Source organism: Zootoca vivipara, chromosome 1, assembly GCF_963506605.1.
Source record: "Zootoca vivipara chromosome 1, rZooViv1.1, whole genome shotgun sequence".
In the NCBI taxonomy this organism is placed as follows: Eukaryota; Metazoa; Chordata; class Lepidosauria; order Squamata; family Lacertidae; genus Zootoca; species Zootoca vivipara.
The window spans coordinates 120475897-120500846 of record NC_083276.1 but is presented as its reverse complement, the minus strand read 5'-3'; the positions used below and the strand labels follow the sequence as shown (position 1 = coordinate 120500846).

At 46.8% G+C, this 24950-nt stretch overlaps 1 protein-coding gene across 1 annotated transcript; it reads right to left on the bottom strand.

Moving 5' to 3' along the window:
• Window positions 1-276: 276 nt before the first annotated feature.
• On the bottom strand, window positions 277-23770 carry NABP1 (nucleic acid binding protein 1). Its single transcript, XM_035136337.2, has 6 exons — window positions 23066-23770; window positions 22548-22686; window positions 14770-14841; window positions 12031-12106; window positions 11668-11737; window positions 277-8219 (listed from the first exon to the last, which is right to left on the bottom strand). Exons 1-6 carry the CDS (start codon window positions 23154-23156, stop codon window positions 8020-8022), a joined length of 648 nt encoding a protein of 215 aa, XP_034992228.1. The 5' UTR covers window positions 23157-23770; the 3' UTR covers window positions 277-8019.
• Window positions 23771-24950: the final 1180 nt, after the last annotated feature.

Below are 24950 nucleotides of genomic sequence, written 5' to 3'. Positions count from 1 at the left end.
TGCAGGGAACCAGGCAGAGGGCCTTCTCGGTGGTGGCGCCCACCCTGTGGAACGCCCTCCCATCAGATGTCAAAGAAAAAAACATTACCAGATTTTTAGAAGACATCTGAAGGCAGCCCTGTTTAGGGAGGCTTTTAATGTTTAATAATTATTTTATTTCATTTTTCTGTTGGAAGCCGCCCAGAGTGGCTGGGGAAACCCAGCCAGGTGGGCGGGATATGTATAATAAATTATTATTATTATTATTATTATTATTATTATTATTATTATTATTATTATTACCCTGTCATCTGACTGGGTTGCCCCAGCCACTCTGGGTGGCTTCCAACATATATAAAAACATAATAAAACATTTAAAAATAAAAAGCCCTATACATGGCTGCCTTAAGGTTGTATATTTACTTATCTCCTTGGCTCAGGGGTTGCACAACTCCATACCCTCCAACATTTAGCCAATGAAACTACGGATGCCCTAAGGAAAAGCGGGACATTTGGGGATCAAATCAGAAACCAGGATGGTTTTTGTAAATCCAGGACTGTTCCTGGAAAATAAGGGCACCTGCAGGGTTTGTACAGCCTGCTGGGCCCCAAAGCCACTCCTTTTAGGGTCAAGGGGCATAGGAAGTTGCCTTGCACTGAACCAGACTGTTGGTCCATCTGCCTCAGTACACGGACTGGCAGGGGACCTTTTGCCTGCAAAGCAGATGCCCTACTATGGAGCCATCATGGCTGGAACATCATGCTGCCTTGCACGAACCATACTGCCCTTCCACTTGTGGCAAACCGCTTGGGATCCAAGCCAGCATGTTCGCTGTGCGCACACGCAATCGCATTTTCCTGCACAATAGGACAAGTCAATATAAAACCGCAGGGACCTATAGGTACAAATGGCAGATTTGCTACAAAAGCCTGAGCTCATGGGCTCAGGAGACTTGGTGGCAGAAGAGCAATCTCTCTTTTTCTAGTAATGTTGGCATTAACCCTGCAACTGTACACCACTAGAGGGAGTATTCAGGCTGACATTTGGCAATGCTGAGCAAGGGATGGATTATTTATGTTGCTACCTTTGCTTGCCTAATGTAAATAGTTTCGCAGCCTGCCCCGCCTGTACTTGGAAGCATGCACCGTTCTAATGTGGGTCTACCATGTTGCAAGTCCCAATGCCCCACTCCCCATTCCCGAAAGCCACTGAGAAAAGACACAACCGCTCTGCTGTAGTCACAACTAGCTCAAAAACAAAGCTATGTTGCAGCAATGGCCTCAGGGGTCAGCAAACTTTTTCAGCAGGGGGCCGGTCCACTGTCCCTCAGACCTTGTGGGGGGCCGGACTATATTTTGAAGGGGAAGAAAAATGAATGAATTCCTATGCCCCACAAATAACCCAGAGATGCTTCTTAAATAAAAGCACACATTCTACTCATGTAAAAACACCAGGCTGCCTCACAAACAACCCAGAGGCACATTGTACTCATGTAAAAACACGCCGATTCCCAGACCATCCATGACCTGACTTTAGAAGGCGATTGGGCCGGATCTGGCCCCTGGGCCTTAGTTTGCCTATCCATGCTCTAGAGCAGGCATCCCCAAACTGCGGCCCTCCAGATGATTTGGCCTACAACTCCCATGATCCCTAGCTAACAGGACCAGTGGTCGGGGAAGATGGGAATTGTAGTCCAAAACATCTGGAGGGCTGAAGTTTGGGGATGCTTGCTCTAGAGCATATGCAGTGAAAACTACACTCGGCTGAACTAAGGGGGTCATGTCATCAGTGACAATATTTACAAGCTACGCATGCAGTCCTTTTTACACAAATCAAACCCCGGGGGGGGGGGATACTGAACAGATAAGGCTTCTACGAGCAGGGAGCACTGTTCTTCAATTTCCCTCCCTGGCCCATAATAATCTTATTTCAGTTTGCACATCAGAGGAAGCTTCTTGCCAAATCCTCTCTGCGGTTGCTTTTTGGTCTCTGAAAATCCCAGAATGGCAAGAAAGAGCACCAACTAACCTATTCAACTGTTACCGGCACTTCAGTCCAGGGGGCAGGTTTTGAGACAGTGAAGGGAGACTCGAATGTCCACATTTCTGTGTGTTTCCCTTTCCCTATTCCAAGTTAGGGGGCAAGGTGGTGATTATGTGACGAGAGAACAGCGAATTCCAGACAGTCGCATGTTTTGAGCATTTCAGGTAAGAGAGCTCTGCCTACCATTGAGCTGCCTCTCGGGGAAAAGAGGCCAACACTATTGTGTCAGAGAGGCAGGCAGCAATACAGCCTCCCCCATCATTCCCAGGGGTAGGCGAGGACACAGATGCTGGAGAGCCTTAACCGCTCCTTATGGGGCAGAATGAGACAGGCTCAGCCTTTGCATTAATGAGCCAGCTATTTTGAAAAGGACTGACTTGATCTTCCTTACAAGTATGGCTGCCTCGTCAGAAGAGAGGGCATGCCAGGTATATAAAAAGACACACCTAGGTTTGTGCATTTAAAAACATTCAGTTTTTTTAAAAGTCTCATTCTCTCCCAAAAGTAATGAATATAATACGAAGAGTTTGGTCAAGTGGCAGGATTTAAATTAAATAAAAGCAAAACTAAATTGCTATGAAAAAACCTTAAAGGATCGGAAAGAAATAATAGAGATGGTAGGGATAGAAGCATACAAAAAAGTAAAGTATCTAGGAGTATGGATAACAACAAAAATAGGAACATTTTTAAAGGTAATTATGGGGGGGGGACTCAGCATGAAATTAAAAGAAATTTGGACATATGGAATAGGATGGATCTCTCTCTAATGGGAAGAATTGCAACTAAAAAAAGAATTGTGTAATAAGGGAAAAACAAATCAGAAGTGGAAGTTGGGGGAAGCCCAGGAGGGGAGGGAAGAGGGAATGTAATACAGTGGAACCTCGGTTTACGAACACCTCGGTTTACGAATTTTCAGTTTACGAACACCTCGGTTTACGAATTTTTGGTTTACGAACGCCGCGGACCCATCTGGAACGGATTAATTCACTTTTCATTACTTTCAATAGGAAAGTTTGCTTCAGTTTATGAACGCTTCAGTTTATGAACAGACTTCCGGAACCAATTGTGTTCATAAACCGAGGTACCACTGTATAAATATTATGGATATGAGATGTATGTAATGATAGAAAAAGAAAACTGAATAAAAATTCAATTAAAAAAATTAGAAGTCTCATTGTGTGCAGTCAGTGCTTTTTTTTAAAGGAAAAAAGGTGCCGGTATTCACCATGAAGTTGTTACAGCAAGTGCCACACTTTAAACATTTGTGGGGGGGGGGGGGAGTCAGTACTGCATACTCTCAAGTACAATGGTACCTTAGTACTCAAACAACTTAAACCCAAACACTGCAAACCCAGAAGTGTTAGTTTGTGAACTTTTTCCGGAAGCCAAACATGCTGTTTTTTTTTAGTCTTGTGCTTCCGATTTGAGTGCCACACTTCCGTTCCGAGCGTTACGCTGAGGTCTCTCTGATTTTGCTATTTATTTTGCCTTTTTGTTTTTGCGGCTTTTTTGTTTTGTTTTGTGACTGTGTGGAACCCAGTTCAGCTACTGATTGCGTGATTGCAGTACAGTCATACCTCGAGTTATAGACGCTTCAGGTTGTGTGTTTTTGGGTTGCACACTGCGCCAAACCTGGAAGTACTGGAACAGGCTACTTCCGGGTTTTGGCGCTCGCACATGTGCAGAAGCACTAAATCACGCTTTGCGCATGCGCAGACATGGTGCTGCAGGTTGCGAAGGTGCCTCCCACACGGATCACGTTCGCAACCCGAGCGTCCACTGTACATTGTTTATTGCTTTCATTTTATAGATCAATGGTCTCACTAAATAGTAAAATTCATGTTAAATTGCTGTTTCAGGTTTTTTTTTTAAAAAAAAGTCTGGAACCTATTAATCCATTTTGCATTACTTTCTGTGGGAAAGCACGCCTTGGTTTTGGAAAACTTTGGTTTTGGAACGGACTTCCTGAACGGATTTTGAGAGCCAGGAAAAAAAGACCATGATCATTGATGAGGATGTTAACCCTCTGAAATACAGAAAGTAGGGATCTCTTGACATCTAACCATTGTATTTTAAAATGGTGTTACTTTTAGGACAGCCTTTTCCCAAACTTGGTGCCTTCTAGACTACAACTCCCATCAAGGCCAGAAAGCCTGGGCAATGGTTAGTGGTAAACGGGAGCGCCGACAAGAACTGAGGGACAGCAGGCTGAGGAAGATTGCTTTGGGGGGGGGGGAGCGTGAACAATGGCAGACATCATTAAACAATGCTCATTGTCACTGCCAGCTGCCCTAGCAGAATAATTCAACCTTCCTCTACATCATGAACCAAGCAACTGTCAAGGGTTACAAAGGGGTTTTTTTTTCTTCCCATGTGGGGCACTGAGGCTATATTATGAGCAAGAGCCATATGTATTCTTAGCGACTACATAACAGGGAGTGGGGGGCTGAAGAAATATCCAGAAGGAAGGCTGGCAAAAATAAGTAGAGGCTCCTCCTGTCTCGCCTCAGCCCAAGTTCTCTTGGCTTGATGCAGTTTCCCCTTGAGAAAATTTAAAAGAACAAAGTGATTAATCAAGGGACAGCAAGACATTTAGAATCTGGAAATACGTATGGATATATGGATATATTACTAACCATAAATATGCTCTTGGGTTCAACAAGTTTGCTTCTCCTCCTTGCAAATTAGCGATTTCAACCATGTACGGTGCTTCTAATGTATCCGTTCTGTGATCAGCTGGCATTTGGGCTCAGAGCATAGCTCATCCACATGTAATTAAACAGGGTGGGTCAGCTGGCAAGGTCACCCTAAGAGGCAAGGTTCCATTGTGCTGATCTCAACCAGCACCCTTTTTGGTATTTTATACTTTACCTGTTTACAACGGCCTGGGAGCTGGTGGCTGTAAACCAACGGATGCTTCAAGCTCCACACAACCGGGAGGCTATTTCCCAGTTACCCCCAGATCGCCTCTATCTGAGGGAGCCAGCCTGCTGTTGCCATTTTTGAACTGGGCAGAGCAGCATCAAAAGTCACCTCTGAGCATGCTCCGCCCAGTTCCAAAATGGCGGCAGTGCTACTTCCGGTATGCTACTTCCGGTCCGATCCCTTATTTTTCAGGCAGGAACTTGGCAGGTATGCAGTAGGGTAATGACTTTTTTTTTCTCAAAAATTATTTCCTGTAGCACAAATGGATGAACTTTTGCCTATTAACGACTAAAATGAGGTATATTCCATTGAAATATTTAAAAAGGTTACGCAGTTTTTAATTTTTTTGTATGCCGTTTTACCATTTCATAAAATTGTATTAACAATTCTATATATATTTCGTATCAAATTTGGACACAACACCACATTCCACAATTTGCGAGTGTTCTAAGCAACATAGGGTATACAAATGCCACACCTGCGCAAGGTAAAAGCCCCTTTGGGGGACCTCAAAACTCAGCCAGCAGACCCTGCCGGGAATGCTGGGAAAAGAACCTACAGGAGAGGTAGCAAAACATCGTCCTCTAGCAGCGTCTATACTGTTACTGCAGCTAAAAAAAGCTTCTTTGTGTGTTTGATGACCCTATATAATGTTGTATATATGTGACTCTAAAGCTTGGGTTCAATTTTATATCTGCTTACAGTGACTTCAAAAATGGTCAAAAAACTGATAAAAAATTTAAAATCATTTTGTGCGTGAGGTTTTTTGATCAAATCTCTTTGAAAGTAAGATTTTATCTGATCTTTAATGAAAGCTCATCAAATTATGATACAGGGAAATGAGGTTGTAAAAAAGTCATCACCCTAGTGCCCACTTACTGAAGCACAGATCAGAATTTTGCAGGGTCCCAATGCAGGCAGAACTAAACCCATGCTCATTGCTGTATTTTATTTATAAAGCACCTAAAGGTATCAGGCACTGTATAAGGATTGCTCTGTTCCCCCCCCCCCCAAAAAAATCTCAAAATAAGTGGAAGTGAACTTCCAAAAAAAGAGAGAGGGCAGCCCACATCTTTTTCATATTTTATGCTGGGGTGTTACTGCCTTCCTGTTCCTTTCATTGATGCTATTACTGCTTTCTGTTTTATAAGCAAAGGAAGCCTTTGTAAACAAGAAAGATGAAGATGCCAAAAACGCTCATCAGAAGCTGGCAGATTAAGAGTGACACACAGATTAAGAGCGACACAAGCAAGGAACACACCCCATACTCCTATATATTCTTGGAAATATAGTTGATGAGACCTGCTTCCAAATAAGCATTGTTACAGATGAAATCAAACACACACATTTCAGAGCAGAAAATGATCTTGACAAGGGGGGAAATGGTGGAGTGTTTTTGCTTTTTTGCTTTTTGCTTTACATGGTTAGTGCAACTTTTATTTATGAGGTCCGCTTCAAGAATATAACAAACAAAAAGAGAAGGAAAAACAGTCATTTTACAGCATTTGCATGAATTCCAAATACGATTTCTCTCCCCCCCAAAAAAAAAATTGATTGAAAATAATTCTAGGATTACCCAGTACAAAGACACACTGAGAATGCTTAACATATAAAAAGGACAAACCTCACATATTTTACACGACCCCGGGAGTTATTTTCCCCCTTTCCGAACTCAGCAGCTTGAAAACAATTCGCACTAAGCAGCACAAGGCTGCCCTTTCTAGAAACTGAGGTATTAGCTCTAGAAGCAGAAAGCGTCAGCGTGTGCAAATTGGCCCTTGAGAATTTTGAGGGTGGCTCTCGCGAGAAAATCAGGCATCGACACGAATCGTATACATAGGTTTCGTTTCAGCTCTTCGCTCCAAACACTTTTTTCACCGTCTGAAACCATCAGCAGGATATAGTGGTAAAACACTCCCTGGGCTGCAAGGTGAGGTTGAATGCCCCCCCCCCTTAAATACATACACTTGTGGGATGGGAGGGCTCCAAAAAAAGAAAACCAGTGTGTCAAGAAGAACAGCTCGAGCCAGATTTCTGCCTGGCATACTGTTTCTCTGTGGGTGGGGATTCCCTTCCTCTTCCGCCCCGCATCACTCTCCACAGAATAAACTTGAAATCGCCATCGGCCACTTGGGGGAGGGGGGGGGACTACATTGGCTGGGCTCACAAAAATGGCCGATTTATGCACTTTGTAGAACCGACTGGCAAATAATCTCTCTGGCCTCTGAGAAGCTGTGCCTTATGAAAGTCGTATCCTACTGGATCTTCAGTTGCCATCGCAGCTTCCATGAAGGTCAATTACAAGCCATCCAAGAGGTACACTGAAAGAATTTCCATTTGTTTCTCATGCAGCAGGGCCTACAGAACTTAAGCAGGTGTGCTTTGCATTCCTGGAGGGAATCTGGGATTTTAAAATAGATCCTGGAGAAGCAGCAGGCAGAGTTTGGCACGGGGAGGTTGGCCTCCTCTAGTCGAACACAGCCACCATCACTTACCCCACCCCAACGGGGGGGGGGGGACACACCAACCCACCTCCTTTTTACGATAACATTTGGCAGATCGTCTCCACTTCTCACAGGTTAAACAGAGCAGTTGCCCCTTGTTCCATCCGCCAGCCTCCATTAGCCGCGATGGGAGTTGGTCAGGACAGCAGAAAGAAGATATTAAGACACCTTAAGGCTGGGCAGTTCAAACTTAACCGAAAAAAGGAAAAGGGGGGGGGGGACAACAAGCATTCCACCACGCTCAAGGTTTGTTTTGGAAATCAACATCTGATGCACAACAAGGAATCCCAATTTCCAACTGCGAGTCTTATTTTAAGACATTTTCCCTACTAGACTCATGTGGTATCAGCAGCTTCACTGGGTTTTTCAGCCTGGGGGGGGGGGTGGATGGCGAAGAGAGAGAAAGGTGTTGGGGGGAGGAGGAAATCCTCTTCTCTGGACAGCAGAAGGTAGAGAACTAGTAGACCAAACTCCCCCCCCCACAGTTAACCATAAATAAAAGTGCAATTAAGTGTTCAAGTAGGGCGTATATAGAGTTTAGGCGGACAAGCGAGTCATTTGGCCGGGTCATCTTTTTGAGGCTCTGCGGGGATCCCTCCCGTTACTCAGTGTGCTTTGTGGGGGGCGCGCATGATTGGACGGCACTGAAGGAGGGGCGGGTCCCCGCCCGCCAACCCTCCCAGTACCTGCATAGGAGGAGGAGGAGGAGGCATGATTATAAGCAGGTGATACTCCGCTCAGCTCAGGTCCTGCTGGCAAACCATTTCCTACAAAAGCAAAGAAGAAGAATAAAAGACAACACACAGACACAAGACATTCGCGCGTCAAGACATTCTAAGCTGCGGCTTCTTGGTCCCGGCGACCGCTTTGCATGTATATGAAGCTGTCCTCTCTCACAATTTGCTGAGCGTTAAGAGGTTGAGGTGAGCTGGGAAGGTGCCTGCAGAGGCCACGGAGTCCCTAACAGCAGCTTGCTTTGCCATCCACATGCCAACAGTAACCAACGGCAAGGAGAAAACAAGGGAAGTCATGTGTTCCGGTGTCTTAGCAGCAACAGGAGTAACAAGAGCATCTTCTCCCAGCTCTGGATAAACCCCAGATATAGCAGATATTGAAACCTGCCACAGTGCTCAAAGGAAACGGCAACACTCCTCACAATTGGGTCATCTTCCCATTCCAAGGAGCCTGTGGCTACCAAAAAGCGACTTCCTGAAGGACTCTCCCCTGTAGATTACCACTTGACTTTTAAAAGCAAACAAACATAGTTGGCTCTTGAGCATCTATTGGCAGCCATGGGCCTTAAGCCAAAGGAAATAGGGCCACGCCCTGAGTGGGGTGACCATGGCCGGTAAGAAAAGGCATTCAGGAGAATCATCAGAATAGACCGCAAGGCTAGGAAGCCCAGAAACAGGAGGCGCTTTGGGAAAGCCACGGGTGCAAACCAGAAGGCACATTGGATGTTTGTGATGGAGGGCAGCTTTAGCCTCTGAGGCACATCAGGAGAAATCAATGGTGGCTGGGAAACCCAGCCAGATAGGCAGGGTATAAATTATTATTATTATTATTATTATTATTATTATTATTATTATTATTATGTTAACTGCTTAAACCCGGGGGGGGGGGGGCAACATGGCATTCACCAGCACCGTCAATACATCTTCTTTTGTAATGAAACATTCTTGTGTTTCCGTTACCCAATTTGGCTTTTGTTCTGGTTACTTTCTTTTGGAATACAGTGCTACCTTGGTTCTCAAACACCTTGGTACTCAAACAACTTGGAACCCAAACACTGCAAACCTGGAAGTAAATGTTCTGGTTTGCAAACCTTTTTCGGAAGCCGAACATGCTCCGTTCTGAGTGTTACGCTTCCGATTTGAGTGCCACACTTCCGATTTGAGTGCTACACTTCCGTTTAGAGTGTTACACTGAGGTCTGTCTGTTTTTGCTATTTATTTGGCGATTTTGTGGCATTTTTTGTTTTGTTTTTGTGGCTGTGTGGAACCCGGTTCAGCTACTGATAGACTGATTGTGTGACTGCAGTACATTGTTTATTGCTTTCATTTTATGGATCAATGGTCTTGCTCGATAGAAAAATTCACGTTGAATTGCTGTTTTAGGAGTTGTTTTTAAAAAGTCTGGAACGGATTAATTTATTTTGCATTACTTTCTACGGGAAAGCGCGCCTCGGTTTTGGAACGCTTTGGTTTTGGAATAGACTTCCAGAACGGATTAAGTTTGAGAACCAAGGTAACCACTGTATGTGCCTAGGTGCTTGGAATGGAAGGGAGAAAATGAACATTCCAGGGTCGCGAGTAGCTATTCTCTTGGTTGCCCAGGGCAAGTCAAAATGGCTTCTTGGTAGATGGGTCAACAGAGATGGAGCACCCCACCCCCAACAAACGCTGCAAGCATGGCAGTCCCTCTTTTAAGCGCAAGGCTACAGTACGGTGTGGGGCTGTGCCTGGGGATTTCTCTTCCTGTCTTCCAGGAAACATGCTGTGATTCCAGGATTGGGGAAGGATGCCTCTGTTCTGTCTTGAGACGCATCCTTTGTGAGCAAGCCATGCAAGGCAGGCAGGCAAGCAGGCAGTTGTGGCCCTCGGATCCTCACCCCCCACCCCTGTGGGATGTAATCCATTGGGGCAGTCAAATACAACACTCCTTGTTTCCCTAGAGTGGACACAGACAGGGAGATGTTGATCCGGACAGCATAACTTCTTGTTACACCTGGTCTGGAGCATCCTCCCCTTGCATGTGACCAGGTAGATGGGCGTGACCCTGGTAGACCCAACAAAAGGTCCAGTCTCGCAGCCACCTTCTCTCTCTTCCTTTTGACTCTCTTGGACTGCACTGCTGGCTCTCAGCCAGCAGCACATGGGATAAATCCCCATATGGGACAAATCCACACCTTACTCTGCAACTGTAACTACAAGCCAAAGCCTGCCTTTGGGGATCATCCTGTGAACTGGATGCAAGTAAACTTCTTGTTACTTTTAAGGAAATACTGTTGTCTCTTTTATTCTTTTGAGAGGGATCAAAAGGGGACTTACCGGGAATAATCCAATCTGGGCAAGCCAGACTGGAGTGCTTAACTAAAGAGACTCAAACGAATCTGCAAACTAGCTTCCTGTTGGAAGGGGAATGTGCTCTGCTGCTTGACTCACTAGCGGGAGTGAGGAAGGGTAATATTTTATCAATATAGCCTCTCCTCCTATCCACAACATCCCCACAACCCCCATGTAGCAGCTTCTTCACACCCGACCTGCTGTTTCCTCCTTCCTGTATGGGAGTACGATTTCCCAAGAAGCAAGAGAAACACAATAGGTAGTTGGGGGAACCAAACCTTCTTGCCCCAGTACTGCCTGATAACTCACCCTTCCCAATCACCAGGTGCCCTTTAAGCCACAACCTGAGCAGGAAGCTTGTTGCAGGCCCAACTGTGCCAGAGGGAGGAGTCAGAGGGGTGGGGGCATTAACCCACGGCTCAACTACTTTCCTTCTGAATCCAACCCGTAGGCCCAGTTTCGATATGTCAACACTAAACCAGTGTTTTAACATTACAAGAATAAGCACGCTTGAGTGTGAGGAACAAACACACTTCCCTCTTCTGGCCCAGCCAGAAGAGACAGGAAGCATCCGTTTTCTGGTTTAAGCCCGAACCAGCTTAAAACTGGTTTCAACTGTGGTTTGTGGAAACCTGCAGAGATCGAATGATAGGCTTTCGATCTTAGTTCCCGTAAACCAGGGGTCCCCAGACTATGGCCCAGGGGACACATACGGCCCCCAAGGCTCTTTAATGCGGCCCCCGGGGACCCCCGCTGCCGCCGCCCGCTCTTACGGTGCGAGGCTGCCAACTTTCGACCCAGAAAAGCGACAGAAATAGCTTGTGCACACACACAAGCGTCATTTCCGGTGTACTTCCGGGTCGGAGGAGGCTTCTGCACATGCGCACAAGCTATTTCCGGCGCTTTCCAGGTCGGGAGTGTGCCAGAAATAGTGTTTGCGCATGCGCGTGCACAGCCGCGTGCCCCCGCTCCCCCACCCTCCAGCCCACCACGCAATCTGCACGGCGGGCATCCGGCCCAAAGCCGGGTAAGTTTGGGGACCCCTGCCGTAAACCATAGTTGAAACCTGCCGCCGCAGGTGTTCCTGAACCTTCATTTCCAAGACAGAAACTTTATTATTATTATTATTCTACAACGCACACTCACTTACCAGTAGGCCCAAAAGTACAAGAACTCAGATTAGTTGATGGAAGGGAATTGTTACTCTGCTCACCCTGGGCCTTTAAAAGGAACGGAGAGAGAGAGAGAGAGAGAGAGAGAGAGAGAGAGAGAGAGAGAGAGAGAGAGAGAGAGATTAAGACAACCATGGTACAGATAGAACTGTGGGGGCTTGGAGAAAAGAATTATCCATGAGACGCCCCAAAACATAAGCTAATTCTTGTTCCTCTTGTCCTTTTAAGACGCTCCTCTCCTCCCACAGGAGAAACCCACTTCTGTATAGGCCACACTGTCAAGGGTTTGTCTGCACCCTCAATTGTGGACATGTTACGATGCTGCACGAGATTGCACATACCACTTTGCTGGGCTGCCCAGGGTGATCCGAGCTGGGCTCACTGAAGTTGGGCACTTCCGAGTACACCATGCAGAACCTGCAAAGAAAAACAAGCTCGTGAGAGGGGAGTGTGGAGATTTCTTTCCTCAGCTCTCCTCGTCCCACTTCGTTTCCAGGGACCAGTACATGCCTTGTTTTAAATTCCAGAGCCGCCACCCCCCCCTTCCCTCAATAAGGGCATTAGCACCAGATGCTTGAAGCCCCCCCCCCTACCCCCATCCCAGAAACTAGACCCGGAGATATGAACAAGGCCAGCTCTACACATGGTCCACTTGGAAGTCAATCCTATCAATTCCGACGGAACTTGCACCCAAATAGGCTGAAGCTCCAAGCCTGCGTAAAACTTGTCCCGCTGCTTCCTTTTGCAAGACCGCAAGTCGGCAGGTGGGTCATGCTTAACAGTCTATTCGTCTTCATAAAGGACACACAGGAAATATTCCGTCTGTCGCCATAAAAGATACACAGCGGCAAACACTTAGCAGCAAGTCCTGCTGAATTAAAGAGGAGCTTGCATCGAAACGAAGCACCCCAAGATCAGACCATGCAGAAGATGTCAGTGGCAAGAACCGATTGCAGAAGTTTTTTTAAAAAAACAGGAAGGCCTAAGAACGCCAAATCCATAACGAAGGCTGCAATCCTGTACTGTCGAACGCTGCAATGCAACAGTTGTTCTGCATTGCAGTGCACCGTGCTATAAAGTAGGGCCCAACATGGAACCAGTCAGGCAATTCTCAAGCATTTCTCAATCTGGAGAACATTTAGCTCCAGGGCAGTCAAGTGGCATTTGCCACCTGCCCCATCAGAAAAATCTTGCAGGCCTGCTTGGCATTTTAAGCTAAAGGAACCACAGGCGTCAAAACAGAACCAGCCGTGACTCCCGGTTATTGTTCATTCGATGCACCTTATTCTATTTTTAAAATAATTCCAGCTGCACAAGCAACACTCCACATTAACTACCAGGTGCAATCCACCTGTGTCGGAGCACAGCTCCCACTAGCTGAGCCATTTGGACCGGGGATGATGGGAGTTGCAGTCCAAAACAGTTAAAGTGGCACCAGGTTGAAGACTGATTTCGCCGCACTTAAGTCAGCTACATTCCGAATCCTACACTAATCCTCCCCAATCTCAAAATGATATCACTCAGGATGACGAAAAACATTTTTTTCAATTCTTGCAGTAACTTATTTTGAGATTAAAATATTCCCACATCGTTCAAATTAAGAGGCTATGGGGCAATAATTTTATGCAGTGATGGGAAATGGATTTATTTCCCGAGTTAGTATTAACCCTAGACTATCCCCCCTGACATTCCAATTTTGGGAAACACTCCCAATATAGCAGAGAAGCTAATACATCGGGCATAGGCAAACTTGGCCCTCCAGATGTTTTGGGACTACAACTCCCATCATCCCAGACCACTGGTCCCGTTAGCTAGGGGTGATGGGAGTTGTAGTCCCAAAACATCTGGAGGGCCGAGTTTGCCTATGCCTGTAATACATTATGAAAATGGCCTCAATTATGAATTATCAGATATCACTTTCGGCAGATCAGACCACAAACGCAGCCACACACAACCTTAGACAGACAATGTCTAACTTTCTGTGGGGAAGAGCCACAGCTCAGTAGCAGAACATCTGCTGGGCATGTAGAATGTCAAAGGTTTAATCCCTGGTGTTTCTAGGGAGAGCTGCCATAGACCCCTGCCTTGAAACCCTGGGGAGCCAGAGCCAATCAGAGTGGACAATACTGAGCTAAATGGGCCAATGGCCTGGCTCCCCAGCATAAGGCAGGTTCCTGCGTCCTCCTCCTACTGCTGTAAGGTTTCCACAACATTCCTCCACGTTTTGGCCTGGTTCACCCCGAATGAACATCGCAGGCGCCTGGAAGGGGGGGGGATACAGGAAGTTGCAGCTATCTGATGCAATGAAGCGTTATTCAGCAATGGCCCATCCACACAAGGGCAGGTGCCCGGGCGAATGGGCCCGAAGCGACACATCCCAGCTTGCCAACAATGCTCTCCGCTTCCGAACTTTCCATTACAGGTCTCGACAGACTGCCTGGTCACGACGGATGCATATGCTCGAGAAAGCAAACCAGCAGCATTTGCCCACGACACCTTAGACCGCCATCATTACGACCCCAGAGACTCTTGCTCGACGGAAGGGGGAAATTTACCTTTACACCCCTAGAGAGGCTGGCTCCCGCAGGAAAAGGCTGGAGCTCATTACCAGAGCCAGAATGTAGAAGCTCGCAATGCGGCTGCCTCTACCGTACCTAGCCTGTGGATTAAATAGAGGACTTCAGTTTTCGGCGCTGCAAGTCCTTGAAAACGACAATGCGTTAACCCACAACAAAGGAGACAGCTGCTTAGGCGGCTGGACACTTACCTGTTCACAGGTGTACTTTTAAGTCAAGGCATTCAGGCCAGACGGACGCATGGCTGAGGAAGCCGTCTGTTACATAAGCAATCACAGGCAGGGTTCCCCACACGCTTGTCGGAAAAAACAATATTGAGATCGAGGAAAGCCAAACTGATTGGGGGGAAAAGGCTCTTTTGGCAGACAGAACTTTGCTAAACCCCAGAAAGCAACGGCAAGTTGGGCAGACGCTTGCAAGGCGGCATTTGATACCTACCGCTCCAGCCTGCGAAGCGCAAGGCTTCGAGAGTAACCGAGCGCACGTGCAAAGCGAGATACTCACTCCCCGATTTTCTGAAGATCGCCTCCCCTCCCGGTGTAAAGCGTGAGACATCCTTTCCACAGAGACGCATATCTAGCCAAGAGAAATACCAGAAGCGTTAGAAAGCACCGGGAGAGGGGGGGATGTAATTAATGCCCAGGCTTGACCAGCGTTTGGGGTTTTTTTGGGGGGGGGAGTTGGGTTAAGCACATCTTCCTCTCAGAAAAAATCCCAAGGGAGAGTGGACCACACACACCACCAAAATCAATAGGACTTTAGCGCTAACCTTAAGTGTGCGGCTTTCTGGCCAGCTCTTTACTCACAAGTCATTCCTTTCTTTCTTTTTTGAAATCGTTTTTATTTGGTTTTACAGATATAAATTTACAACAAAACCAAATAAATATCCATATAGAGAGATTTCTCTGAATCTCAGGTCTCTCCCCCCCCCATGGGTCCTACTGTCAACGTTTTCAACTGCATATCATTTCATCGTCTATATTTTATCTCTCTCCATATTGTCCATAGTATTTGTTACATTACAAGCGGGATTCAAATCTTGAATGCTTTCATCTGCTTGCCTCCTAAGTAAATTATCATTTCCCCCCATTCTTCCTTGAAGTTTTTGTACTCACAGGTCATTTCTTAGTCAGATGCTCAAACTTTTAGTGGCCTATGTACCAGATTCCAGTAGGGTTCAACACAAACAAACAACAACCCAATCATTACAAAACAGCAACACTGCACCTAACATTTAAGTTACCGTAAGTGTTGTATAGCATCCACGAACCCTCATTGTGCGTTGCAGAAACCTGGCCACTAAACATTAGGAAGGGCACCTTGCATTCGTCTGAATTCCACTCCCTACAACCAACCAACCTAGATTGGATTGTCTGATACCAGACAGAGGCAGTACAAAAGAACATGCACAACTGGCGACAAAAAAAAGTGTGGCGAGATAAATTACAGTATTTGACTATACTGAATTGGCTAGATTGATGGAAGCCATTAGGGGTCAAGCCCAAGCAAAAATTTCAAAAATAACGGGGGAAATATAGAGAATACCTGAAAAAGCAGTGCCCTCAAATTAATACTTGGGACTTGCTTTGGTTAACTTCTGCAAAATAAAGCATGGTATAAAAACTAAAAATAGAAAGAAAAAGGGGTAATAATGAACCAAGAAGGAGACACCAAAAACGAAAAGAGAACCGTGGTTGAGGACAAAGGAAGTCAATTGGAAGAAAAGAAGAATTGAAACAGTATATATATATATACACACACACACACACACACACACACACACACATATACACACACATACACATATACATATACATATATACACACACATATACTGTCGATTATTTAATCTGTGTAAGTTTGCATATGTTATTATGTTTTATTTGCATTTCATTGTTTTTTGTTCTTTGTTTTAGATTGTGTATTTTTATGAGTGTGTGTGTATGTGTTGTAAAATAAACTTAATAAAATAAATATTTTTAAAAAAACATGCGCAACTGGTTCCACTTGTCTCTGTCCACAGGGACATCGCCTGTCCCTGAGCGTCCTTTTGCTTCTTAGTCCGTTCCTGCGGCCAAAGTTACGCAACTCTCTCAGAGGTTTCCTGGCGTCTTTATTACAGTGGTTGGATTTTAAGCACTCTCTCTCACTCGAGGACTCATCCATTCATCCAATGGGGTGCCCCACGGAATCAGACCATCTAACAGAGCTTTCTACTTCCCGCGATGGCCAACCAGGTGCCTGCTGGGAAGACCTTAAGCCGGACATGAGCTGCTGCTTCCCAATGGGATTCAGATGCATGGTGTATCTGATTCTGGAGCTACCATGTTGCTCATTGTGACTGGTAGCTATTGATGGACTATTCCTTCCCTATCCTGTCTAATCCCTTTTAGTACAGCTACTGCTACTATGACAATACTTGCAGCATCCATGCTTTCTCCTGGAATGCCAAGACATTAAAGAAAAGCATTGTTTCCTTTAGAGCAGGCATCCCCAAACTTCGGCCCTCCAGATGTTTTGGACTACAATTCCCATCATCCCTGACCACTGGTCCTGTTAGCTAGGGATCATGGGAGTTGTAGGCCAAAACATGTGGAGAGTGCCGAAGTTGGGGGATGCCTGCTTTAGAGAAGCAATGGGGGAACATCTGGAGGGTCTATCTGCTTCAAAACATGCTGAAAATTGTTCAACCACTTAATCCTACCAGCGGAACTGACACAAGACACCAGCAGTTTTATTGCCGTTCCGATCTACCTATAGCTCTGCACATCGGGATTTATTTATTTTCGCTACTGTATAGCCAAAGGTTTTGCACAGTTGTGAGGGCTGGAGGGTTAAAGCTCCTGTTCAGGTGAAGTTAGGCACATTTAAGTGCCACGGCAATCGGTGGGACTTAAGTTGGCCGCAAGTATTTGGGCCCCACTGATCTCAATGGTATGTCAGCATGACCAACTTTTAACTGAGTCGGGAGCATTTGTCAAAAGCCATTTGCAAACAACACACCAAGCGTTCTGCCGAAGCGCCCTGTGTGACTTGCAAGATCATTCACTTTCATTACTACATTCTCTAAGTGTATGTCTGATTTGTCCCTCTCTCACACATGTGCATAGATGTATGAACACAAAAAGAGCACAAATCAAACATTGTCAAATGGGGACTTGAGACACTGCTGGGGTATAGAGACAAGAAAGCTTTCATTTATTGCAAGCCCAACAAAACACATCCTTTGGAAGAATTCCTTATCTCCCACAAGCAAATCCTTTATACTAGTGAATATTTGCCTGCAAGAATGAAAGTTTGTTTTCATTCATATGCGTGACCTTCAAACTTTGGTTTTTAACCAGCGATCAACTACGGTATTTTCCCTTCTTTTTCTTTCTTTCTTTCTTTCTTTCTTTCTTTTTGCCAAATGCAAAAGAGAGGGACAACTAAACAGGGTTCCCCAAACTTGGGGCTCCAGCTGTTTTGGGACTACAACTCCCATCATCCCTCGCTAGGAGGACCATTGGTCAGGGATGATGGGAATTGTAGTCCCAATGCAGCTGGAGACCCAAGTTTGGGAAACTCTGAACTAAATGATGCGAGAGAAAACGAGGTTTGGATTGTCACACTGCACTATAACCACTTTTCCCCACAGCAGGTTGGGAGACCTGCTCGGTTTGTTTGGCTCTTAAAATATCATTAACAAAGAAATTTTTTATTTATAAAGCTAGCAAAGGGATCTGTTCCTGAGGCTCGGCAATAAACCACTAGTAGGCATACAGGATCCTGTCTGCCTCTCTGCCACTAGTGTTTCTAAGGCTGTCACACAGACTGCTGGCACAAGTGGTATACGTTTTATCGGTGTCCAAACAAGTAAGCCAGCCACTCTATATTAGCTCCACCCGTCAGTCACATATTAGTTCTGCTAAGATGACGCAAATGGAAAGTGACCTTAACACTGCATTTTGTGCCAAGTTGTAACTTGAAGAGATCACAAATGAGCCTAGGGGTGAAATCCAGTGGCGTATGCATGCAATATAGGCAATCGGGAACACTCCAAATGGCCTTAAATAAGCAGCCATTGTTGCATTTTGCAATGAAACCAATAATTAACGTTCTTGCTAGCCTGGCTAGCATGCAACACTGAGCCATGGTTTATGAAACTATGGCTTAGTGTTGTGAGCAAACCCTGCCCAGCAACTTAGCTGTGGTTTGTTTATTGCCAACAAACCATGGTCTGAAGTCATGGGTTGCTGCTGACATTAAAAAAACCACCTTGGTTTGTTTTAACTACGGCTTGGTGTTATGCCATGAACCCATCCCTCTTCCTTAACCATGGTCTCTTTTGGGATCCCACCACAAATGCTCACCAACTTACGAAGGCATAAGGAGCTGGGAAAGAAACCAAACTTTGGATAATCCAGCCATTGTTTGGCTGATCGCTTGTGGGACAACTTGTGATGATCTTACAGTTTGCAAAACAACCCATGGTTTAACATTCTGTATCAAGTGGGCCACTGCGAGTTACTTTTTTTGTGTTTGTCACATTTATATCTAAGCCCTCTCCCAAAGAGCTCTAGCTGAGAGGTTGTCATTTTGTCTCCAGGAGAATCCTGAGGAGGTGTGGTTTTAGACACGGAATAATTCGACCCGTGGTCACTCAACCAACTTTACCGTTGATCATAGGTTAACCCAGTCTAATTCCAACAAACAATATTTGCTCACTATCCTAGCAGTACGTGTGGCCTTGGAGACATTGCTTGCCCTCTGCCATTGTTATCATACACCTCATTAATCCAAAGGAAAAGGAACTGTTAATAATAATAATAATAATAATAATAATAATACTTTTGCACAGACTAAACTGTAGCTCACAATGGGAATTCTATGACTCTTGAACACATCCCATTTCACTCTTTTAAGAAATGATTACGTTTTCCTTTATGAACAGACTATAGACTTTTGCAAAGAGGGTATTGCTTTCACAGACAATGCTTGGTGCTTACCGTTTCAACATCATTCACAATAAAAGTACCTAGCGCTTTAGAGTACTTTTGCATGTTCAAAGCAGATTACAAACATTATCTCGGTAATCCTTACAATCTGCCTGCAAGGTAGGTCACAGAACATAGGCAACGTGACCTCCTTTGCTGAAACCTAGAAAGCTCTCGCACACAAAATACAGGCAGGATTTCCTCTCTCTCTCAGAAATACAGCAGAAAAGGCCACCACCAGTCTGAAACCTTTAAAATGTTAAACCAAAAGCAACTGATCAACCCTCTGTGAATGCGAGTAAATACACTTTTGGTTTTTAATTGGGTTTTAAAAAGCAATTTGACATGGCAATCCCAGATACCCACCAGCGTTCCTCTGGACTGCGTTTGTCACATAAAAATATACCACACTTGTAATAGAAGCAGACGCTTTTACAACTAATTGCTACTTCTGCTTCTCTTCATGCTAAAGAAAGCCAACCTCTCCGCTGTGCACGGTGAGAGCTCATCGAAAGAGGAGGCAGAAACAGTTGGTTGCTTCTTTTAAAAATCACATTATGCTGAACCCTCAGTCCCCTAACAGATCAGATTTCAAAGCAGCATACAATGCCATGCTGGCGTTTGTGACTTGTTAAGGCTTGTGCAAGCAAGCCCAGCTACTGCTTGGATTATCCAGAAGGAACATGTTCAGATCCACAGCTCCTATTCTGCTAGGGAAACAGGGAAGAGGCTGGGGATAGCTGGCCTTGAGATTTCAACCGTGTAACAAGCCACATATTGGGCCACTTAAAAGGTAAAGGTAAAGGGACCCCTGACCATTAGGTCCAGTTGTGACCGACTCTGGGGTTGCGCGCTCATCTCGCATTATTGGCTGAGGGAGCTGGCGTATAGCTTCCAGGTCATGTGGCCAGCATGACAAAGCCGCTTCTGGCAAACCAGAGCAGCACATGGAAACGCCGTTTACCTTCCCGCTGTAGCGGTTCCTATTTATCTACTTGCATTTTGACGTGCTTTCGAACTGCTAGGTTGGCAGGAGCTGGGACCAAGCAACGGGAGCTCACCCCGTCACAGGGATTCGAACCGCCTTCTGATCAGCAAGCCCTTCTGATCAGCAAGCCCTAGGCTCAGTGGTTTAACCACAGTGCCACCTGGCTCCCTATTGGGCCACTTAACACACTTTAAATGTGTACCCCAAAAATAAATAAAAAAAACCTGAAGAATGACTGTGGTTTGCTTCCCGGGAAATCTGTGCTCCTGCCTCATCATGTGACCAGGGATACAACCCTACCTAGTGCCTGCATGACCCCAGGGGCAAATTGTGTGCATGTCATACAGGTATGGCACGCACACAATTTAGATGGGCAAAGTGTTTGGAAGCTGATCCCTGCGGGCTGCGGAAATACTAGATGTTACCAACAGCAAAACCGCATGAATGAGTTGGAATGTTGCAGCGTTGATTTTTGTAGTAAAGAAAAACTGTGGCCTGCGGGGCAGGAAGGTGCAGCAGCTGCAAGTTGGGAGGGCGGTTTTTCTTCTGCGGAACTCCAAAACAGCCCCTACCCAAAGAAGTAATCTGGCTGGGAGTGGGGGAGAAAATTCCCCTGGCTCACACTGTGTTATAAGGTCTTCTTTCATCTCCATAGGACTTAAGCACGGCGCGAAGTGTGGGTTCTGTTTCAGCTATTATTGAACCCACTAAAATAAGCCAAATGACTCTTGGCCTACCCAGCTCAAAACAGAACATACAGGGGAAAGAGGGTGTCTCATCGCTTCCTTTAAGGAAAATAAGAAGCCATCAGCTTTTAAGAGATGACTCATCGGCCAGTGTGGTCAAGGCTGCATCCTTGTGAGCCAAGCCGGATGTGACAGCAGCAAACCCATCTGTTTAAATCCTGGATCTGCCCCGATCACGTTCAAAGGAAGGGAGGGGCAAGGAGAACTGAGGAGTGGGCCCGCGAGAGGAGCCGAACCCTTCTTGTGCCTTCTGCCACTTGTCTCCCCTTGCTTCCCACAGTGGTTCCCTCTAAATCTAGCATCTGTAGAGAGGCAAGTGAGTTTGGGAAGGGAGGCTGGAAACGTCCCTTTTGCTTTAAAAGGTAGGCCCCGACAGAGGTCTAAGGTCAGCAGAAGAGAGCGCACACTCTGCGTGCAGGTCGCCCTAGGAGCACAGGTAAGCTGTCAAGTCAAACTGAAGGAGCGTCTCCACCCCCATCGTCCAGCCCGGACACTGAGGTCCAGCGCCGAGGGCCTTCTGGCAGTTCCTCCACTGCAAGAAGTGAGGTTACAGGGAACCAGGCAGAAGGTCTTCTCGGTAGTGGCGCCGGCCCTGCAGAACACCCCCATCAGATGTCAAGGAAATAAACAACTATCTGACTTTTAGAAGACATTTGAAGACAGCCCTGTTTAGGGAAGTTTTTTAATGTTTGATGTTTTATTGTATTTTTTATATTTTCTTGGAAGCCACCCAGAGTGGCTGGGGAAAACCAGCCAGATGGGCAGACCCACTGCCAGTCAGAGGAGGCCAGGGTTGAAATCCCTACTCGGCCACGAAGCCCCATGCTTCCTCCTGCCCCAGAGGCTAGGGCTCAAGCCAATGGATTCAAGTGACTAGAAAGTGTAACGGGGGGAATATGCTGTCTTTCCACTTGAACCCATTGGTTTGGGTCCTAGCCTCCAGGGGTAGGCGAAAAGAAGGCGCTTGCTTACTTAACCCACTATGATGGCCGTGTAAAATCTAGTTAAGATTCCTGCATTGCATCTGAAGGCAGCCACGCTTAGGGAAGTTTTTAATGTTTGATGTTTTATTCCGTCGGGAGCCTCCCAGAGCGGGGGTACAAAAAATAAATTATTATTTATTTTATTTTTATTATTGCAGGGGTTGGACTAGATGACCCTCGGGGTCCCCTCCAACTCTACCATTCTACGGCTCACTGGGTGACCAGTCACTGCCTCTCAGCCGGACCTGCCTCGCAGGGTGTGGTTGTTGGGATTAAAGGAGCAGGGTGGGTGGGGATTTAAATGCAATAAATAATAATAAACAACCTGGCAAAAGGCAACTTCCTCTATATATTGAGGTACACGCAGTAAGGAAAAATGAGCACCTCTAACCTGGCCCCACGAGATGTTGTTTTCTGCCTCCCTTTCCCTCCTCCTGCTACACCAATTACGATTCTAAGAAAGGGAGAGGAAGCTCAAAGCGTTAACAGGAACACTGAGTCAGCCAGTTGCTTCAGCAACGAAACAAAAGAGAGGCTGGGCAGAGGCCGCTCACTCGGCCTAACCCCACTGTCGGGAACACATACATACCCTTTGGTCAACCGGATAATATCTCCCGGCTGGATGAGACTGCCAAGTTCATCCCACACCGAGATGAGGATGCTGCCTGTCTTGTCGGCTACTTTGCAAGACCGCACTTCGTGCCCATCTTTGGTTTTGGTGACACGGCCTGCAAGGGAATATGGAAAGGGGGGAAAGCAGGGGGGGGGGAGGACAGAGAAAAAGAAAGGTGGTTTGAGCAAATGTCCTTAGAACAAGGGGACAACATCCTTTCAAAAACGCAACTTTGCCTGGGTGCAAAATCACCTGCAACTTTTGCCGAAGCCCAGGGAAGGAGCCACTCTTCTGGCCCCTAAAAGTGGGGTCTATTTAAGTGCAGATTAAGAGAAGGTGAACCCAAACTCTTTTCCCTGAAAAGTGGACACGTGTCAACTCCTCTCTCTCTCTCTCAGACACACACACACATTTGCACACCTAGCGCCCGGGCCAAGAAAGTCGGGAAGTTAAAAACAAACAAAAGCACGACAGTTCCACGGGACCCCACTTACCGATCTCTAGCACAATAAAGATGACATTTAAATTTTTCAGTCCGGCCTTTATGTCTTTTATGAGGAGGTATGTTTCGTTTGCCATGCTCATGCTGCTTTGCTTTTCAGGAGGAAGGCACGGGCGCTGCTGGGGCAGAGTGAGCAGGACAAAGCACCCCTTAGCCGAGAGGGACACTTGGAAAACAGGGCAGGGGCGGCAGGAGCTGTGGCCGGGGGGGGGGGGGTGGCGGATTAGACGAGATCGGGTTTGACCAGCCCTTGGAGAAGGTAACAGTAATGTGCAATATATATACTCTGGGGAGGTCGGCGGGGAAGCGTGTTTATGAGGAAGAAGGAGGCACCCCCGGCGATCCCTCTTCCCTGAAACTCCCAGCTCGCCTCTCCCTCTCTCAGCCGACCACACAAGCCTCGTAAGGCTGGACGGGTGAAGGGGGGAGCCGGGGCGCTGATTAAAACAGGCACGGGGCTTGGCTGCTGGTGCTGCTGTCGCCGCCGCCGCCGCCCCTACTGGCGAACGAGAAAAGGCACCTTCGATATAGGCTCCCTTCTCTTCCCCTCTGCAAGAAAATCGGGGCGCTCTTTTTCTCTTATGACTATTATTGCACAGCGAGTAAGGTGCTTCCTCCTCCTCAGCCTCCTCTCCAACCCCCCCAACTCGCCAGCTGCCCCGCACCCCAGCGCCACTTTCACACAAGCGCGCAAACACGCCACCTCGCCCTCCAAGCGCGCTCGTTCCGTCTAAAAGAAGCATGTGCCGGCGCCGCCGTTTTATATTCAGCCGGGCCGCACCATTTCCTCCGCGCGGGGGGATGAGCGGGAAAGCAAAGTCGCGTCGGAAGGTACGGAAAAGGGTGGCGCGGAGAAGGGAGTCAAGAGACGAGCTCCAAGGCCTCGGGTTGGGATCCTGCTGCGCCGGAGCGGTTCTGCTCCGTGTTCCCACGGCGCCGGAGACGCGCAAGGAGGGCGAGGAAGGCTTCCCCCCCCCCGAGAAAAATGGAATGGTCCGTGGAACGCGGAGACACCAGAATGGAACTGAATGTGACAAAGTGCCCCGTAAGAGGCGCTGATTGGTTGGCCGCGATTCTTTTGTGCTCTGACCTAGAATATTTACAGTCGCTCCCCTCCCGTTTCTCTCTTTTTTCCCTGCCTCGCTCTCCGGAGCAGGATTGAGCCTGTCTCGCCGGGAGACAGGACTGCAAGCTCATCATGAGCCTCGGGGAAGGGTCGCTGAATGACTGGCTGTTGCCTTTATTTATCGCGCTGCTGATTCCCCCACCCCCAACACCAAAGCTGGAGAGGTGGGGGCTGCGATCATTTCCCCCGCCCTGCACCCCTTTATTCCCCCCCCCGAAAATATTCCTCGGGAAACTGCTTGCAACGGGATTGTGTGTTTGTGTGTGTGCGCGCGCGTTTACTTCCCAAATCTATAATGCGGGATATGTTTGATCGGAAGAGGACGCGGGGAATCAGATTCTGCTTTTCTTAAAGGAAAGTAACCGAGCCGTAAAGCATTTAAAAGCAAAGGAGGCCGTGTGGGCCCGTCCGTGAGAGAGAGAGAGAGCAAGCCTCCGTTAGGCACAGCGCCTTTATTAGCAGCGACCAAAAAAAAATGGCCACAAAATAGCTAGCGAGCCTTCGCAGTGTCCAGAACTCTTCATCCAGCGGAATGTTAACAAAGACTTGGTGTTCAAGTCTTAAAATGGAGTGTGGAGATAAAGACTACCGTAGCAGCCCGGAAACCTATGTTTTTCTACTCGGAAGTAAGTCCCACTGAGTTCAATGGGGCTGCTCCCACGTAAGTGTATAGTTCCAAGCATCACTCAGATTACACTTGCCATGTGTGTACAGAACTTTTCTAGAACCCAAGAACCAACCTACAATTTAT